Consider the following 21,768-nt stretch of genomic DNA (forward strand, 5'->3'; position numbering starts at 1 on the left):
TGTTCTATTGATTGATTTCTTCATCTCTGCAGCAACATCACCCTGCTGGCTCAGTTCGTAAAGAATCCGCCTGCAGTGTGGGAGACCTGGGTTCAATCCCTGGGTTGGGAAGATACCCTGGAGAAGCGAAAGGCTACCCACTCCAGTATTCTGGCCTGGAGAATTCTGTTTTAATTACTATAGCTTTAATTGTCTCTGTTGTAATTTTCTCCTTTATTCTGCCTCTTTAAGAATGTATTAGATATTTTGGCCCCAACAGTGGTTTGTGTTGCCACTAACTGAAACTTTGGTTAAAATTTACTCTTATTTTATAAGTATCTATAAGGAATAGAAAAATGAAAGTGGTTATGCTACTGATTATAAAGTTGAGACCAAGATAAAATCAGTTAAGTGCCCAAAGCCTTTTACATCACACTAACTCCTCAGTTAATCTTTGGTGAGAATTAGACACTTGTTGGGTCTAAGTTGACTGTTAGATTGACAAAGAATATGTATGAATAACTGGAACTATGTTATTGAACTATGTTATTACTACTTCCCTGGTAGCTCAGTCAGCAAAGCATCTGCCTGCAATGCGGGAGACTTGGGTTCGATCCCTGGGTTGGGAAGATTCCCTGGAGAAGGAATATGGCAACCCACTCCAGTATTCTGGCCTGGAGAATTCCATGGATGGAGGAGCCTGGTGGGCTACAGTCCATGGGATCACAAAGAGTCAGACACACGACTGAGCAACTTCACTTTACTTCACTTCACTTCATGTTATTGAAAATTTTGTGAAAAAGATAAGATGGTGAGTTACAGGAAATTAAGTAATGCAATTTATGGCTGAAGGATGAACAACAACAAAAATGTTCCAAGAATCCAAATGATAGGAGAGACTCAGAGTATGTGAAGTTGTTCATAGGAAAACAGCTTTATACAGATTTCTTTAACATCAGATACCAGTGTATAAAACATTAAGACATAAAGCCAAAATCAAGTCAACTAATATTAGAGCTTTAAAACTCAGTTCAAATATTATTCTTCCTGCAAAACCTCCATCCATCTTTGCAGAAAGTGTTGATTGTTTCCTCCTAGGCTGGCAGCTCCACAGCATACGGAATCATAACTAACTTTGTATATCATTCTTCTCCCCGAGAATGAGATTCTAAAGATGAGGGAAATTTCCTCTTTCAAGGTGCCCCTCTTTGCCATATAGCAGGTGCTCATGGAGGACATTTTTAAATAAACACATGAGCAAAATCTTAAGTTATTAGGTCTCTATTTTTTAAAAAATTTGGCTACATAACTCTTACAGACTATATCAATATACATAGTTGATTGCAATCTAATACACATAGAGCTTGACCTTGAAATGAAAGAATAAAAAAGAGCTTTTGGGAAGAAGAAACAAAGTAGGAAATAAAGCTTATGTCCCTCCTGAGTGAAGCTGGCTTTCAACTAGGAAATGCACAAGTGAAGCAGTCTAACAGTAAAATAGTCTAACACAGTCCTATTCAACAGGGAAAAGACTGAATACAGAACAATTTAAAAATTACTGCCAACTGAAGCTGAAAAGAGATCACCAATTAGTCTCTGACCCTTGTAGAAAAGTCAGGCAGCTTCCCCAAGTAGTACATGGAGTGCTAACCCCAGATCTTTTGCTGCCAGAGCCCTCAAGCATCACCACCAGATCACTGTCCCAGGAGATTAGAGATTGTCCAAGCACCCAAATTAGACCCATGCAGATCACACTGTGAAGAAGAATGCTTTAGACAGGCCTGATGTTTTAATACAGTCCATCTTTAACTCCCTTTAATGTCATCTAACTGAAAAGATGAGAGAAATTTAATGAGACAAAGTAAAAATACTACAAAACAAATTAACATAAGAATGAGAGAATCTTCATTATAAATCTCATCTTTCAATTTACTGAGTTTCTATCAAACAGTATAATTTAAATCAATGAAAGCAATTTAGACCAAAATTCATAAAAGATGTTTTTAGTCAATACTAGGAAATTTAAAAACACTTTCCCTTTGTAGCATTTGCAAGAGAGGAGAGACAGAAAGAGAAATAGAGAAGGGGTGGAAACAATGGGGTAAGAGAAAGGGAAATCAGAAAAAGAAAAAAAATTCTCTTTTGGTTATTTCTTCATAGATTGTTCTCTGTTTATATTGTGCTTACCTAAAAAGTTAAACTATCCTTCCTTCTTGAATGCTGTAATTTTGGAAACAAAATGATAAATATTGATGGGAAATAAGAAAAAAAGAGTTGCTTCAAGCTCTTTCTCATTCTATATTATATATCTTTGTGATGTGCTCTGGCATTAAGTCTCTGGTCTCAAGGGCCTTCCTTAGTTTTTGGCTAAGCTTTGAAAGATGAGGATAATGGTACTGGTCAGCTGAAATTCAGATAAATGTTTTGAAAACAATGGAAATATCTTAAATTTTACCTAAAAAGTTAAAACTCAAGTGATAAGCCTGATAAATCATTTCTTAAATGTCAGTTGCTCATTGAAATTGTGAAACTTACAGGGACCATGCCTATATTTGTGCTTATCTGTGTGAGTAAAATTAAGAATTACAAGGCGGGAGCAGCATTTCTCTTCATATCTTTCAATGTCAACCAAATTAGAAAAAATAGTAAAAGTATATGTGTATGCTCAGTCGTGTCCAACCCTTTGTGACCCCATGGACTGTAGCATGTGAGGCTCCTCTGCCCATGGAATTTTCCAGACAAGAATACTGGTGTGGGGTGCCATTCCATTCTCCAGGGGATCCTCCAGACCCAAGGATCGAACCCACGACTCTTGTGTCTCCTACACTGGCAGGCAGTTGTTTACCGTTAGCACCGCCTTCTGTTCTGTGCTGAATAACTTCAGTCATGTCCTGCTCTTTGCAACCCTATGGACCATAGCCCATGGTCAGGACCATATGGACCTGCAGTCAGCTCCTTTGGACCATATGAACCGTAGTCAACCATATGGACCGTAGTAAGGCTCCTGTGTTCATGGGATTCTTCAGGAAAGAATACTGGAGTAGGTTGCCATGCCCTCTTCCGGGGATCTTCCAGACCCAGGGGTTGAACCCACATGTCTTTATCTCCTCTTTACATCTCCTGCATTGGCAAGCAGGTTCTTAACCATTAGCACCATCTGGGAAACCCCAAAAGTATATATGGTGGTATTCAAATGTGACATATATAGAGTATATAGATATGAATTTAACGGCATTTAAGATTATAAGTTCCCAGGAGGCACGAACCAACCTTAACTTTCTGTGACCAATGTTTAATATTGAATGTATTTACATATCAAATCCAAGCTCCTCAATGACAAAAGTTGGGAGAAGTGACATTGAGTTTTTTAGCAATGACAAGAGACATATTTTCCAGATATGTGGTTATCTATTTCCTTTCCCACTTGTGATCACAGTCCCACCAGGCTGCTCTTCCAGTGATCCTGCTTCTCCAGTGATGGATGTGATCCAGTCTGTGTAGGCAGAAATTCTGGTAAAGACTGTTGGAGCGGCAGGATCGCAGTTACTGCTGCCCCAGCTCACAATACCGATGAGCATGTACTGCCCACCCTTGCCACACTGCAGTGGTCCTCCAGAATCTCCCTGCAACCAGCAAAAATAGAAGTTCATTCTCCTGACTGCATGATTCATGGGGGGCGACAACCCCCAACTGCAGTGGATGATCAGACAGAGTGTAAGTCACTCTCCTATCTCTGATTTCTGCTCACAACAGCTTAAGGAACTAGGGCCATGGAGCTCGTTGGCTGATGTTACAGATCTCTGATTCAGTTCAAAATTTATATTTTCAAAGCAATGCTGAAAGAAACATAAATTCATTTTATGCTGACCATAGACTACCATGCAGGAAGTTTCATGTGTCTAATAAATATAAACGAGCAAATGATGGCTTTGAGTTACACAAAAGCATTTTTATATTTTCAGTACTACTGGAAATATGTAGTTTGAGCTACCTAATTCAGCTATGATGTCAAACCATAAGAAATCATCATTTTTTGTAGGTCAAAAATAGCTGAAAATCATCAGTTTCACATAGTTCAACCTAGCAATGGAACGAGTAATTCCTTTTGAAAACTGAATCTATGCAAATATCAAATTAGCAATCGCAGTACATCAACTTAGCAATGGACTTAATTCCTCTCACTTTTTGCTTTAAAACTGCCATACATTTGTACCTCTTTCTGGTCAGCAAACAAACATTCAGAAGACAACACGGAAAAGGACCTCCTGCCCTCGTGAATACAGGCCTTAATTACCATACAGGAGGATGATCCGGAAGCCCCTCCACATATATTAGTGTCTTTAATTTCCAGTCCCCAGTAGCTTCGACATGATATACTACTGATCAGTGGTACCTTTGCCTGCTGCACAGTTTTAGGAAATTCATCTTCTAGTAGAAAAGAAATAAAAATACATAGGCAAATGCTATTAAAGGATAAAACAAAATTAGCCTTACATATATACAGACTCCAAGGGGTAAATCCTACTCAATCTCCTCTCTCAGCACTTCCATGATGCCATTAGGTGACTTGTAAAAAACTAATTATTCCACAGTGGTTTATACAACAGAAACAACAAAAAACATTTTATGTGCATTCTTTTGTCATTAGTATAGTCCTCAGAAGATATAAAAATGATACCACCTTATGAAAAAACAACAAAATTTATACCCAACTCAGTTGTTGATAAAGCAAACAACATAATTCACTTTTTACATATGAAGTCTATACTTTACTTCATTGGTATGGCCATCTTTTCAATCTTTTGATTTGACTTCTACTGAGCAGGACATTCTGTTTAAGTACTGACACTGCCTGGAAGCTGACAACTGAAATCACATCCTAACTCTTTACTTTGTTGGATATTTGTAACTAGTTAATTCAATTGGAAAATAGGGTGTAGGTAAGACCAGAGCCATGGGTTTGATCTTTATATGGACTAGAATATTTCTACATCATCTTTCCACCCATTTACCTTTTTTAAAAAATTGAAGTATAGTTGATTTACAACATTGTAATCGTTTCTGGTATACAGGAAAGTGATTCAGACACATATATACATTTTATACACATATATAATGTATGTATATGTTCTTTTTCATATCCTTTTCTATTATGATTTATTACAGGATATTGAATTTGGTTCCCTGTGCTACACAACAAGACCTTGTTGTTTATCCATCCCATATATAATAGCTCGCATCTTCCAGTCTCAAACTCCCAATCTAACCCTCTCCGCTGCCCTCCTCTCCCTTGGCAACCAAAAGTCTGTTCTCTATGTCTGAGTCTGTTTTTGTCTCATAGATAAGTTCGTTTCTGTTACATTTTAAATTCCACATGTAAGTAATAGCATATCTACACACTTACCTTTTATACCACCCTATCATTTCAGAAAAATGCCTGAAAGCTTTAAGAACAGGCACATACATCTTCAAGTATGGGTTTTTACAATAGTAATATCTACACTATTGTGAAAATAAACTGTGTGTGTGTGTATCTGTGTGTGCACTCACAGCACAATTGGGGAGTAAATACACACAAATATTTATTAGGTAATAACATCACTAGATAGTTACCAACACAAGCTTTTAGAAGTATCAATGAACTAGAATCAATGAACTTGTGTTCACGAATATGACGGCCTAAAACTCAAGCTGTCACCTTTAGATCTATCACGGAAAAAAGTTTTTCTACTATCATTCCTATGAAAAATACAGAAAAACTGAAAGTGAATAAACAGTATACTCAGACTTCACATATAATTGTTTGGATTCTAATTTTAGAAGAGGGAATAAATATACTCACGATGAGGTTCAGTTATTCCCCATCCAGCAGTCAAACATTTGGAAAGTAAATTTATTTTATCATCTTTCCCTGGCAAACAGATTGTAGATACAAACTCTCCTAATAAAAAGGATGAGAATGAAAAAGACAAATATCAATTAGTCTATAAGATTCATATTAACATTGTCTATATTGCTTGCTCTTAGGTGATAGCTCTAGAAATGTCTATTTTGACCTGACACTATCCTCTGTAACTCTATAATTTAATAAATAAAGTCTTCCAGAAGCTTTCACCTATTAGTTACCCAGAGAGGAGCATCCCAATCAATGTATATGATACCATTTTGCTCCAAGTATTTCCATATCCTCCTAGGAAAACAGAAACACATGCCCTGCACTGATATGTGGGGCTTCTCATCCATAACCACTTTAAAAAATGCATTTGTTTTTTTAACCTGTGTGCCTTGAGGACATCACCATGCTGAATCTGAGATGACAGTGGAGAAGGATAAAATTGTCTTCTTTTTCAACTATATTACATTAAGAATGGAGAAGAATATATTTGTAGCAATTTAAACTGTTGAAGTATTTTTACAGCAAATATCTATCTTCACAGTTGCATTATAAAATATATTGATATATTACACATTCACTTTTTTTTTCTTATCACCAAAATTTGTATATATATAAATACTATGGGTTTGTGTCTCTGTGTGTATATATGCTACACACACACACACACACACACACACACACACACTGAATGCAGTGCTCTTGTGTTTTTTTTCCCTTTTCCCAGGCTGTTTCACTTCATTTTCATCTGGGCTTTTACATACTTAAGTGCTTCAGCATACCTGCTATCATAGGCCATTAATTTCAATGATATGTTCTTTATTTTTACTGCTATCTCTTAGCAAAATTACATAAAACTCTTTGTAACTTGTCTATTCTTTTCCTACTCATCTCTCTACATGTGTAGCAAATCTTATGTTATACTGCCTTCATAGATGATCATTGCTCTATCATAATCTCCTCCCAAATTTCCTTGAGCTAAAACATTTTCCCTCTACCAACATATTTTTCCCATCAATTGTTTTTTCTTATTCTGATACTCTTCATTGACTAAATTATGATCATATTATTTATATCATTGCATATAGATCTACTACATCATTCTTTTAACAGCACACAGTATTCAGATAATGAATGTACTGCAATTTATTAAATCCCATTGGCAAATATTTAGACTTTAATTTTTTCCTTTATAAACTGCATCAAGTTTTCCAGATCACATATCTGTGCATCGGTGCCAGTATTCCTGGATAGTTGAGTTGCTAGACCACAAGGCCTGCACTTCGAAAATTGTCAGATATTGCCAAATTGCAGGATGGGGGTGGGGAGATGTATTGACTTGTACTCTACATTCAGCTGTGTTTATATCAGAAAAGTATGTCAAGAATCTTGAAAACAGTTATGGCCCAAATCCAGCATTTCTGCGTCTGAGAAATTTATCTTAAGGCAATAGACGTAGAAAAATGTACATATAAAGATAGTCAATCCAGCATAATTTAAGTAAAAAAAGGAAACCACCTTTATATGAATGTTCATGGCAGCTTTATTTGTAACATCTAAAAACTAGAAACCATCCAGATATTCTTCAACAAATGAATGGCTAAATAGTTAAGAGTGGTTAAACATTCATACCATGAACATTACTCAGCTATTAAAAGGAATGCCCTGTTGATTACATGCAACAACATGAATGAAGCTCCAGAGTGTTAATGGTAAGTGAAAAAAATCAATCACAAAAGGTTACATACTACATGATTCCATTTATATAAAATCCTTAAACTGACAAAATTATAGAAACAAAGAGAACAGATCCTGATTGACAGAAATCTGGGTGGGCAGGGTAGAGTGAGGAGGAAGGAGATGGGTGTAGCTATAAAGAGGCAATAGTAACGATCTTCATGGAGATAGAAATGTTTTGTATCTCAATTGTATAAATGTCAAATGCTGCAAGTTGTTACCACTGGTGAAAACCAAGGTAAAAAGTACTTTGGTGTCTCTGTATTATTCTTTATAATTACATGTGAATCTACAATTCTCTCAGCATTGATAGTTTAACTAAAACTAAATTTTAAAAGCAGGATAGGGAGAAAAAATAAGTCATAGTCAAGGTTAAGAAGCACTGCTCCGAATGCTGTCACTGACTCAGTTATAAAAGCATAAAGAGCAAATGATTTGGGGTTTGTAGAATGGACGCACCGAAATGACATAAAAAGTGAGGTCTATAGGCAGAAACAGAGGAGAGAGTTAGAGCAAAGCAGGAAAAGTGTCCAGGGCCCTGTGATTTCATGAAAAAGCTTGGATGTGTGGGTGGGGACTATCCATGGATCTTAGTTACATTTCCCCCAATACAACTTCCACCTAAGAAGGTAGGTGGGTTATTGCCATTCCCCGTCTACAAATGATAAAGCTGAGGTTCACCGAAGTTACATAAACTGCCCAAGATCACATGACTACTTTGTGACAATGTGAGGATTAACAATTCCACACTTTTACTTAGCTTTGGCTTAAGTAAAAATTTAAAAAACGCAATATCTTACTAAACTATAAAGGCACAGAAAATTGAACATCTCATAGTTCAAACTGATGTTCTCTAAGTATTTGAATTAACCTCTGAGAACATAAAGAGTCTCAAAAATATATATATAGGACAAAGTTAAAAATGTATTTCTTTCTTTCTTTTTTTTTAGGTCACCCTGTGCAGCATGCAGGATCTTAGTTCACCAACCAGGCCTCAAACGTGTGCCTCTAACATTGGGAACACAGTCTTAATCACTGGACTGCTAGGAAAATCCCTAAAACATATTTCTTTGAAATATTCTCTAGACCCCTGTCAATTAAATACACATAAAAGTAAAATGTTTACACAGATACCTCAGCTTTTAGAGAAAGTAAGTTAAGTTAGTATGAAAGAACATTTAAAAATAATTATTTAACTTCACGACTCAGGGAACTCAAACCAGGACTTTGGTACAACACAGAGGGGTGGGAAGGGGTGGGAGCTGAGAAGGGAGGTTATAGAAGGAGGGGACACCTGTATACCTATGGCTGACTCATGTTGATGCATGGTAGAGGCCAACACAATATCGTGAAGCAATTTTCCTTCAATTAAAAATAAATAAGTTTGGGGGAAGAAAAGTACATACAGCACTTCTAAGCAAGATAGAAGATAAAAACTATATGATAAAGGTTCAAAACGGAAAAAAGTTATTCATACTGACCTAGTTCAACAGGTTTTTCCAGATGCAGCAAAGATAGATCATCATTGGGAGGAAATTGTGTGAAGCTGGGGTGAATGTACACAGCTTTCACTGGGATCAAATCACTATTTCTTACATTCCCCAGGTAACTTCTTCCTATTACCAGGTAGTCTGTGACAGTACTTGTCACAAGAAAAGGGAGTGAGGAAATAGATTCCACTTTTAATTAGGCCATCATTTCTCGGAATTACTAAAAATATATTCTTTAACATTTCTAACCCACATTAAAATCCTTATTATCTTGAATTCTTAGGAAACAGAGGTTTCTTATTAATTCAGCCCTTGAGAAAAATTTTAAAGCATCTACTTCCTTGTCTTCATAATGTCAGATAAAACAATTCAGTATTTTTTATTACAATTAATATTCATGCTGCCTCAATGTAATAATCATATGTATTATAATTATAATATTATGCATTATATGATATACTTATGTAATGGTCACTGAAACTATTCTGAAAGTTATATTCACTCCCTAATACAGTGTTTCTCAAAGAAATGTCTAGGGATCACATGCATTAAGTCTAGCACAGGTAATAAAAGTGCAGAATTCCAAACATAACTCATCAAATCAAAATTCAGAATTAGTACTCTAAGATTCCATTTACAGCAAACTCCCCAGGTAATTTTAAGCACATGAAAGTCTGAAACTGTCTTAATAAGGATGCCTTCTTATGATTTATCTGTATCAAAAGTAAGAGTTGGGGGATAGTATAGAAACTGAGTTTTTAGTTCACTGAAGGCTCATGACCACCACATTATTTGATTAGATGCTTTTATTGTAAAGCCAATCTCAGAGACACTGAAAATGTTGTATCTGCTTGTTCAGCTATGGGACACTGTGCAACAGCGTCAGCTGTCACGCTCCTTCTGGGAGATAATACTAAAAACGTCAAGCTAAGACTCCTCTGAGGGAGTTTTCAGACATCTCCGTATCATATTAAGATCAAAGGTCAGATAAAATCAAAGAAAACAAACATTCCTTTTTTAAAGGACATTCCTTGAAATTCTTTCAAACTTTACAGATTTATTTTGGGACTGGGTATGCTGAAGCTGAAACTCCAGTACTTTGGCCACCTCATTCGAAGAGTTGACTCATTGGAAAAGACCCTGATGCTAGGAGGGGTTGGGGGCAGGAGGAGAAGGGGACGACAGAGGATGAGATGGCTGGATGGCATCACCGACTCAATGGACATGAGTTTGAGTAAACTCCTGGAGTTGGTGATGGACAGGGAGGGGGGCCTGGCATGCTGCGATTCATGGGGTCGCAAAGAGTCGGACACCACTGAGCGACTGAACTGAACTGAACGGATGATCATCAGACAATCCATAGGAGAGTAAGAAGGAAAGGAAGCCATGTATGAGCAACCCCTGGGCTCTAGGCTCCGTGCTGAGAAACTGATGCAAAAGTGTGAGATCTCCATTTTTACGGTTGGAAGGAAGGGTGTTGTTAGTTACTTACTAATTAAATTATACCTAGAAGCAGAAAGCTGCTCTTAGAATTAAAAGCTATTAGTAGTAATTTTATTAGTGAAGCACAGAAAGTTTCATCAACCTAAGACATTCATTCATTTGCAAGTTGGGGACTGTATCAGTGGGAGCTGGTGCTTAATGTTTCTCATGATGTGGGGAGAGGAGGAGTGCACCCACCATGGGCCCTCAAATAGCTCCTCATCTCCACCCGCCCCACCCCAGAAGCCCCCACCCAGGCACGCACCTGAAGTTACAATGTGCCGCTGTCAGGACCCACTGCCTCCCAATCAGAGCCCCTCCACAGTAGTGACGTCCTTGGTGCTGCAGACTGACCAGCCAGGGCCACGACATCACAGGGGCTGCATGGCCACCAACCACCCTGGGCTCACCGACCTCGGCAGGCAAGAGGTTTGTATTCCTCTCAAACCCTTCAGTGAAAAGTGGGTCAACAAGTGGAACTCCACATGAGTCTTGAGCTGGCTGTCTTCTGGTCTTGTTTTCTACTGTGAAAGTGAAAGTGAAGTCACTCAGTCGTGTCTGACTCTTTGCGACCCCAGGTTCCTCCGTCCATGGGATTTTCCAGGCAAGAATGCGGGAGTGGGTTGCCATTTCCTTCTCCAAAGCCCTTAGAAAAAACAACAGCAAAACATTAGATGGCAATACTTATGAAGATATATTTAAATCTCAGAAGGCATTTATTCCTTTTGTTGGTTCAAAACTAGCATTATTTGCAAGAGATGAGACTCATCTTTTCTTCCAATGCTTTTAAATGAGCAAAAGTCAACAGTTTACTAAGGTACTAATATACACACCATGTTAATATACTCATATTAATACACATATATTTAGATGAATTGGAACATAAATCAATTTTTTTAAATAAATAAAAATGTTGCACTTAATCATGAAATTATTGGAGACTGTTCTTTCTGAAGCATCATTTGTGTTATCCCAGTACATATATTTAGACACATCAAAATATTTTATGCTCCGTGTATTCAAAATAAGTTGTATATATAAAGGAAAACCATAAGGAAAATTTATAGCAATATGTTTACTCCATTCTCAGATTTAGAAAGAAATTTACCAGAAAGTAAATAGAGACAGTTAAGCATTTCCTTAAATATGAAGAAAGCTAAATTTTTCCATAATCATATAATTTTGGAGGGATAGGATATATTCCCAACCTAGGGATCAAACCCAGGTCTCCTAAGATATGCTCTCCTGTTAATTCTTTACTTGAGATTATTTTTTACACCAGAAAGCTATTTAAAACAAAAAGTTTATAGCACAGTGGATTTGTACTTGTTTATTCAATACTTAAGTAAAATCATTTCTACTTTCTTTTCAGATATGTATAAAACATGGATTCCCTCTTCCTTTAAAAAATATGCAAACTCTTCAAAATTAAGACTATCCTGGACTTTAGGGGAAAAAAACCCACAAAAGGTATTTACTCAAATATGTTTTTTATGCATTAAGTTCACTGCATTAAAATATGTTTTTATTGCATTGTAATCCACATTTTATATGGTAACTCAGATTTTTGGGCTGTTTGTATACATGTATAATAGCAATATTTTATTACTATTCAACTTACTTTACAATACTTTAAAAAAGAAATGAAGCTAAATATTTTTACTGTGAGAATAAAGGGTCAGTTTAAGGATACAGCAATGAAAAAACAAAAGCAATGGACACAGAAGATGGGTCAATTAGGTGAGCAGGCCTTTAACAATTAAAAATCACATCTATAGGGGACTTTCTTAGTGGTCCAGTTGCTTCAATGGCAGGGTGCACGGGTTTGGTCCCTGCCTGGGTAGAGAACTAAGATGCCACAAGCCTTGTGGCACAGCCAAAAAAAGAAAAAAAATCACACCTATAGGACAATGTGGTTCACTAGTCTAGGACTCAAATTCAGGACTCTAAGGAGAGCCTATTCATTTCACCATCCTAAGAAAGATTGTTGTTGCTTAGTTACTAAGTTATATGGCAACTCTTTGTGATCCCATGGACTGTAGCCCACCAGACTCCTCTGCCCATAGGATCTCCAGGCAAGAAATACTCGAGTGGGTTGACATTTCCTTCTCCGGGGGATCTTTCCAACACAGGGATCGAACCTGTGTCTATTGAGTCTCTGGCACTGGCACGTGGATTCTTTACCACTAGAGCCACCTGGAATCTTAAGATAGGGTGTCATAAAAAAAAAAAAAAAAACAACTTTGCATTCATGTGGATTATTTGAATTTTCCTGCTATTACACTCTAATCAAGAAAATCTAATAATAGATTCATTAGGTTTAGTCTTAAGCACAACTAATGGAACTCTAGCTTAAAATTAGATAGACTAAGTAGGAAAAAATCAGTACATTTGTTTCTATTTTATGCAGAAAATTAGTATATCTGAAATAGTTTGAGGGCTCTTTGTGGTGGTGAGGAGATATGTAAACAAAGACATGGAAACACATTGAACTCTCCTCTTGTTTCAGCTTGAAAGGCCCCACAGGATCTTTTAAATAGCAACTGTCTTTCATGTTTATAATTATTTCTTAATTAAAAACAACATACACACATATAGACATGTACACACCCCAATTAACTTTATTACCTCACATGATCTATGTGAATTGCCAAAGTCTCAGTCCTTAAGGAATGGTTTGAAATGAGCTTATCCTGTTTTTAGTATTAGAGTAAAGTACTGATCCCTAAACCAGTGGGCTCCAGGTTCTGTTTTAAGGCATATATGGTACCTGCTTTAGTAGATATTTTAAAACAATTACTTACCATTAATAGGCAGTTGGATCCCAATATTGCTTTTCTGTGATGGCTTCTGAGTCATATCTTCCAGAATCAGTTTAAAACCTCTTTCTCCCACAGACTCATCAGTTTTCAAATTCACAGTTAGGTAAGCACCACTGGATATCCAGACAAATTCTTTCTTGGAGCCACATAAATGAGCTGCAATGTGAGATATACTCGATAATCAAAATACTTCTTCTGTGTAATTACATAGGTAAAAGAGGGAGAGGAGAGGGGACATTAAATTCCAAACAAATCTTGACAAAAGAATGATTATCAATAATGGAAGATCAAGGTTTTGAGGATGAAATTCATGACTTGATTGAGACAATAAAAGGGTATAGATTTTCAAAGATCAAATGGAAAAGACTGGGCTAGCAATTGATATGGAAACAATATAAATTTGTGTGGCAATCTTTGATTATAAAGATGGTTAAAGAAGCATTTCAATGAAGATAAATGGACAGAGAAATGGAACTAATGGGATACCATTATGGACCAAACGGTGTGCCCTCAAAATTCATATGTGAAAATCCTAATCCCCAGTGTGATGGTATTAGGAGGGGTGGCCTTTGGGGGTGATCTGGTCATGAGGGTGGAACCTTATAAACCCTTATAAAAGAGAACCCAGAGAGCTCTCTAGCTCCGTTTTTTGTCTTATGGGGAAGTAGCAAGAAGACAGCTATGAACCAGGAAGCAAACCCTCACCAGACAGCAAATCTTGAACTTCTAGTCTTCATAACTGTGAGAAATAAATACTTGTTTTTTAAGCTACCCAAACTAAGGCATTTTTATTATAGTAGCTAAAACTAAGACATGTAGTCTGCCCAAATACAGACTAACGATGGTCCTTTCCTAATATAGAAACTCAAAAGTTGTCACAAAGATCATCCTGATAAGTGACAGGACATTTGTTGTAATTTATCTGTATAAGCTGTAACTGAGATTCTCTCAAACTAAATGATACACTATTGATTTGTCTTAAAGATAATGTTTCTTGAGGAATCTGAGAAAGAGAGATGGGGAATAGGAGAAAGTTTCTCTCTACGTCATTCTTATACTTGAAGAATCTGTTTGGTGAACTGGATGTGGTGGGTAGCTTTGGGGAGGCACCATGTCAAATCAAGGTAATCTGTGTAAAGTCAACTAACACTCTGGAAGTTTTAACATAATGGAAATGGGAAAATGTTACTCTGCTTTTCAAAAAGGAGATTGAGGGTTGGCAGAGGGAGAAGGATAGGAGACCGAGAAAAACAAAGAGGCTATAAAGGATTTGCAAAGTCATATCAGTGAAGCAATGTAGCTTAGTCCTTACAGGCTCAGATTCCAAAGTCAAACTGCTAGTCTGGACTAGTTTTATGAGCTCTGTGGCCCAAGGCAAGTTATTTAACCTCTCTGCCACAATTTTCTCATCTGTATAACTTAGACTAAAAAAAATATGGGATTATATGAAGTTATATTTATGAAGCATTATAAACATTTACTAAGTAAAAAAAAAACCTCAGTAAAATTTTATAGCAAATTATTAGGTGGTTTTTGAACACTTTAAGAAGGAATTAGTGGTCATGAGCAACTAGCATGGGATCCTCAACATGCCATATTAAATTAACCTAATTTAATTTTTGGAAAGAGCTAATTAGATGGTGGCTAGGGGGAACGAGATAAACTTAATGAATATTGATTTCAGCGGAGCACTTAATAAAGAACCTTATGATGTCCCTGTGAACAGATATAAAGTGTAAGTGGATAATTATATGACTAGGGAGCTTCACAGCCGATTAAGTAACCATACAATGTTAACCTGAAGGGAAGATCTGACAGGTATGAAAATAGTCCCACCCTCAGTTCTGCCAAGTACAGTATTGCTGTTAATGGCTTAGGTAGAAATACAGATACCACATTTACAAAACGTGTAGGTTTGAGATGGGTAGCTGAATGAGAAGTAAAGAACTAGGTCAAATATAGAATCTTAGTGATAGTTTAATCTTTCACCTAGCACTGAGTTCCTTCTAAAATAACCTTGGACATTTGTTAGCTGGATTTGAAGATATTATGTGGAACTTATGAGCATTTATTTTCTCTTTTTAAACAGTTCTCATTGCTTGACAGTTCTTCCTTGTGTTGAATCAAAAGGCATCAGTGTAATCATATGGTTAACAGATTCCATTTCATTTTAAAATTTGAATTTAAATAACAACATGGGTTAGACAGGATAGGTCTAGATTATCATAATAGCCTCATAACTGCAGGTGTAATTCACCCTGACAAGGGGGGAAGGGATAGTGAGGGAGTTTGGGGAGGACATGTACACACAGATATATTTAAAATGGATAACCAACAAGGACCTACTGTATAGCACATGGAACTCTGCTCAATGTTATGCAGCCTGGATGGTAAGGGTGTTTGGGGGAGAATGGATACATATATATGTATGGTTGGGCTTCCCTTGTAGCTCAGTCGGTAAAGCATCTGCCTGCAACGCAGGAGACCTGGGTTCGATTCCTTGGTCAGGAAGATCCCCTAGAGAAGGAAATGGCAACACACTCCAGTATTCTTGCCTGGAAAATCCCATGGGCACAGGAGCCTGGCAGGTTACAGTCTATGGGGCTGCAAGAGTCAGACACGACTGAGCAACTAAACACACATACATATGACTGAGTCTCTTCACTGTTCACCTGAAACTATCACATTATTAATATGTTATCTGGCAATACACAATAAAAAGTTTTAAAAAAAAAATAATTCACTTGTCACTCTAAAATCCACTCCCAACATGGCAGCCACAGCAGCTCTCAAATTAGTTCCTTGTCCAAAACCTTTAATGACCTCCCACTGGATGGGAATAAAGTCCACTCATTACCATAACCTGAGCTGCATGACCTGAGGGCAAAACCTTCATCTTCTACAACCTCACCTCTTTCCAGTCTGTCTTCACCCAACCTCTAGCCACTCTGACAGTTCCCCAAGTTACCAAACTATTCCCATATACCAGGCCTTTTTTTCATTTATTTTTTCATCAAATATTTATTTTCAGGTAGTACTTTAGACATCGGAGATAAAGCAATGAACAGGAGATTAAGTTCTGTTATCAGGATATTTTCATTCTGGTGGAGGAAAACAGATTCTAAACAAATAAATATACATGCTGCCAGGTCATGATTAATGCCAACAAGGAGAAGTGTAAGAGGATTATTTAGATTATGTGATATAAGAGGCCTTAGATTATGTAATATTTGGACAGATACCTGAACAAACTAAGGAAGTGAATCTTGAAGTCACATTGGGGCCAAGCAAGAATATGCTCAGTTAGTCCAAGGAAGAATAAAGAAGCCAGTGTGCCTGGTTTTGGGTGAAGGAGGAGAACAGTAGGAGGTAAGGTCAGACCTGAGGTACTAGACACCTTCGCACATGCTATCTTGGCCTTGCCTCACTGTTTCCTTGTCATTCTTTGGCTCTCAAATGCACCCCTTCAATGAGGCCTTCCATGACCATCTTAACTAAAGCAACTGTGTACCCACTATTATTCCATACTGCTGCTGCAACTAATTTCCTTCAGACTATGTTGACATAGGACTTCCCTGGTAGCTCAGCTGGTAAAGAATCCACCTGCAATGCAGGAGACCCCGGTACGATTCCTGGGTCGGGAAGATCCCCTGCAGAAGGGATAGGCTACCCATTCCAGTATTCTTGGGCTTCCCTGGTGGCTCAGCTGGTAAAGAATCCACCTGTAATGCAGGATACCTGGGTTCAATCCCTGGGATGGGAAGATCCCTTGGAGGATGGCATGGCAACCCAATCCAGTATTCTTGCCTAGAGAATCCCCATCGACAGAGGAGCCTGGTAGGCTACAATCCATGGGGTCGCAAAGAGTCAGACATGACTGAGCGACTAAGCACAGTACACATGTTGACAATCAGTAATTATTTGATTATTATTTATTGTTAAATACTATTATTAGTTTTTTAAATTTATTGTGTCTTTTCAAAAGAAGGTGGCAATGATCACTTCTGAACTGTTCATCACTGTGTCTTCAAGATGTCTAATACATTAGAAAATGCTCAGTCATGAATTAATTTGACATGTACATTTAATATGGTGTTAACTAGTTACTGATGTCTTACCTTTATGGGGTAAATGAAAGAATGAAGACCAGATGAACCTTAATTTTGCTAATTATTTTCATTAATATATTGTAAAACCATTGCAATGAAACCAATCTGGAGGCTGTGTACCATTCCATCTACATTCTCAGAAATAATTAAAAAGTAGCTAAAAAATAACTCTCTAGGTGAGAAAATATTCAGTAAGAAAAGATAACTGAGACAATATAGACAATGTGGATCCATATTTGGGCTAGCTCTTCTCACCAGCTGGGAGAATAGCAATAGGGTTCAATGTTCAACAGTTTAACAATGCTTATAAAATTGCATATTTCACTGAACTAAAACTATTGTAAGTATATGAAATTATATGAAATAAAACTGTGTAAACTAGCAAATTAATGGTAGTGGCCTCACTTTTATGTAGAATTGTATAAGCTAATTATAGAAATACAAGTTGTCACATTTTTAATGTTTTGACCCATGAATTTTTGATTAATCGGAACTTTTAAAGACGAATAATGTTGCCAGGTTGAAAAATAGTAGAGTGAGAAATAGGAAAGCAGCCCTGACATCCAGAAACTGGTCCAGCACTCACAACTGAACCAGGGTCTCCTGTTAGATACAAACAATCTCACAGGACACCAACATCAGACTGTCTCTGAATCTGTGATGAGACAAAAACAAGGTCATCTGTAACCAACAAAACACCAAACACTGACCTCTCGGCTAAAACGAAGACTTGCTACTTCTTTACCAATTACAGTTTTACCCATACTCTAGTCACACCTAATCATAAATTTGCCCCACTTTCTCACCCACTTCCTGCAAGCAATCTAGAGCAACTTTCACTTCCTTAGTGTGTGTGTGCTCAGTCATGTCCAACTCTTTGCCACCCCATGGATTGTAGCCCATCAGGCTCCTCTGTCCATGGAATTTCTCAGGCAAGAATACTGGAGTGAGTGAGTTGCCATTTCCTTCTCCAGGGGATCTTCCTGGCCTTCCCAATTGAACCTGCATCTCCTGCATTGGCAGGCAGATTCTTTACCACTGCACCACCTGGTAAGCCCTTCCACTTCCCTAGAACTTAGGATTTGGGCTTTGAATGGGTAATTTTGAAGAAAGTCCACTTCCCTAGACCATCTCCAAAATTACTCATTCAAAACCCAAATCCTATAATAGGTTCTTTCTACCATTCTGTTAACACTCCATGGTTTTCAAGGGTATGTGTTTTCCTTTTCCACAATGAGTAATAAATCCAACTTGTTCAATTCCAGGTGTGTTCCAAGGGTCTTAGGTTGCAAGGCATTCTGGAGAATTATATCAGATAATTCTGGATCTGATACCATAGATGATTCATATTAATCTTATGGAGAACTAATAGCTTGATATTTTGTGTCTCCACCACCTCTATATTCTAATCGCTCTAGAATCCTTGGCAGGAGCCAAACTCACTGATAAGAAAAAATTTAAGTAGTTTTGGAATTTCAGAGTACATTGCTAAGCTTATTGGTGTTATAAATCCTAGACTATCACGTGAGTGGTTAAGGTCTTTGTAAAAACATAGCATCAAACCTCTTCTCCTGTCCTTTGTGATGGGTGGATTGTAGTGGCATCCTGATTGGCAGAACTGGTTGGAAATTAGAGAATGGGATACAATATTGAGTTACAAAATCTTTGGAAAAGTTCCCTCTATGAGTCAGTCTCAGGACATTGTCTGACATTCAAAGATAGTAGACATCATGTGGTCAATAAATCTCTAAAGATTATTCAAGTTAATTGGCTTTTTTTTTTTTTGTAATTTACCTTGTATCTAAAGAGAGCTACCTTTATTGTGAGGATGAAATCTGAGTAAACAAATTTTCAAAGCTTCCTAAAAATGCAGTTTAGGCAACAGAAACTCTTCAAATATATGACTTTCTGAGAAAAACAAAATTAGTGTGCTCTCTGATGATAAAATGAGATAGGGATCAATGAAATCAAGAAAACCTGGAATTAAAGGTGAAGAACCACTGAGTGTGGTCTTATGCTCATCCCATTGTGTTCAATAATATTCAGGATTCTGATGAAAGATCTGATGGAAAGTCTCTGACAGCAAATGACATTGCTCCCAAGGCAAATATAGATCATGTTTGCCATATATATAATTATATAAATGCTCATATGAATGCTCCTCAACATAGGACATTTAAGAAGGTTCAGTTTACCAAGTAATCTTGATTGCTGATCTGGTCCATCATAAATATTGAAATAATCCCATTCACAGTTCCAAGATTCTTCCATTATAAAATCTTTAATCAATGCCTTCATTTTATTTCCAGACATAGAATAAAAAGTCCAGGTGCAGTTCAGCATATTAGGATAAATGTTAGGATAATTGGGAGATGTGATCTCAAAAGAATTAACTGCAATCAGATCCAATATTGGACACCCTTAAGGCAAAAAGAAAAAAAATATTGTATGCAGCAGTCAAAGAGCTGAGTTACTACTTTTTGGATCTGGTTTTAATGTCTACAACAGGTCATTAAAACCTTAAACTGCAGTGTACTTCTATTAAGTTATATTAATATAATATTAATTATAAATATAATTAACATTATAATAATTATATATAATTATATTTATACAATAAACATTTATACAAAACATTATATTTATATAAAAATATTACAATTAATATTTTAATAATTAATAATTAATTATAACTATGTATATAATATAGTATATTATATACTGTTTCTTTACTTCCATAGCTCCTTATATATGGTAACACAGGGTATAAATGAGTTTTGTTTTGAGAAACTGACCCTTCCCAAAAGAAGACAAAGTTCTTTGACTTTAACTCACAAACTATGAACCACTAAGTCACCCATATATACATTGTGATGTAGCTTTGTTGCTTATCTTTAGCACACAGTCTTCTAAATCCCTGAGTAAATTACATACTCCTAAAATTCAGCCTATACTAAAAATTATAATCATTTATTTGGTAAGGAAATTTGGATCACTCTCAGATAGTTGAAATCAGGATATTAAGGTTCACAGGGGCCAAGAAGCTACTGCACCAAGAAGAGAACTGAGGAATTTAATGACATTTTGGATTTCCTCCAAATGCTCTAGGCATTATTCAGTATAAAATTAATGCCACCCCCAAATTGATTTACTTCATCAATAATCTTGTCATTTTAGTTAACTGTGCAACGGCCCAGCAAAAAGAGAGGGTGAGGGGTGTCCAAGGACAATCCAGAGGACATAAAGTATATGGAAGGAATGTTAATGAATAACACAGTTAAAATAGGGGGATCTCATAAATAAAACATGTATTTCTTACACAGTAATCAGATAAGGTGCTACCTTCTTACTCTCTACTCCCTGATCTGCCCTAGGTCTCCACTACCTCCAAAGTTTGACACTCAGAAAATTAATATAAGTTCATTATCTCATTATAAAGCAAATAGAATAAGGACACAACACTTAGAAGTCTTTGATAGCAGCCAGAGTATACTTATTCCTAAACAGTGTTTAGCAGAAGGAAATTCCTCACTCTATTTCTATAATATCAGTAACCAAAGGCAGATCAACAAAACCAATTCCTTACCTCTTTTATCCTCTTTACCATTAACTTTAATGTTTCCTCTCATGGAACCTAGAATAAGAGAATTCTCAAGGTCAATATATCCTAATTCATATTTTATATTTTTTATTCTTTTGTTTAAGTGATACACTTACATTGGAGAAAATTTCCAAAAGACAGATTTCAAAAAAGGAAATAAAGTCACCTGTAATCCCATCCTACAAGTAACCAATACTCATATTTTAATGTAAATCCTGCTTTTCCCTAAGCTATAGTATACATTTTTTAAAAACTGTATTTCACTTTACATCATTGTAACACCTCCCAATTGTGAATATTTTTCCATATGACTAAATATTACACACACATTTTAATGGGTTTTATATTTCTTACTCACATAGATATTAATAGTACAGTTTCCACTGATATATTTTGATTTGTATACTCATGAGTATGAATGATAAGTCAGACCTTTTAAAAAGTATTTATTTATTTGGGGCTATGGTGGGGTCTTTGTTGCTGCGTGGGCTTTTGTCTAGTTGCAGTTCATGGGCTTTTCATTGTGGTGGCTTCTCTTGGTGCAAAGCATGGGCTCCAGGGCTCAGGTTTCAATAGTTGTGGCATGTGGGCTCAGTAGTTGTGGCTCCTGGGCTCTAGAGCACCGGCTCAATAGTTGTGGTGTATGGTCTTAGCT

The 21,768-nt window shown here is 36.7% G+C and overlaps 1 protein-coding gene across 1 annotated transcript in view; it reads right to left on the bottom strand.

The window, feature by feature from the left end:
* Positions 1–3,117: 3,117 nt before the first annotated feature.
* LOC122423988 (ovochymase-1-like) overlaps positions 3,118–21,768 on the bottom strand; it is a 93,415-nt gene continuing 74,764 nt past the window's right edge. The window contains exons 20-27 of the mRNA XM_043441577.1: positions 21,099–21,146; positions 19,708–19,932; positions 13,386–13,559; positions 10,847–11,227; positions 9,091–9,251; positions 5,822–5,920; positions 4,274–4,407; positions 3,118–3,602 (exon numbers count right to left, since the gene is read on the bottom strand). Coding sequence (XP_043297512.1) covers positions 11,130–11,227; positions 13,386–13,559; positions 19,708–19,932; positions 21,099–21,146 — 545 coding nt within the window. The 3' untranslated portion in view covers positions 3,118–3,602; positions 4,274–4,407; positions 5,822–5,920; positions 9,091–9,251; positions 10,847–11,129. The remainder of the gene's footprint in view (positions 3,603–4,273; positions 4,408–5,821; positions 5,921–9,090; positions 9,252–10,846; positions 11,228–13,385; positions 13,560–19,707; positions 19,933–21,098; positions 21,147–21,768) is intronic.

Source organism: Cervus canadensis, chromosome 21 (assembly GCF_019320065.1).
Source record: "Cervus canadensis isolate Bull #8, Minnesota chromosome 21, ASM1932006v1, whole genome shotgun sequence".
Taxonomy (NCBI): Eukaryota; Metazoa; Chordata; class Mammalia; order Artiodactyla; family Cervidae; genus Cervus; species Cervus canadensis.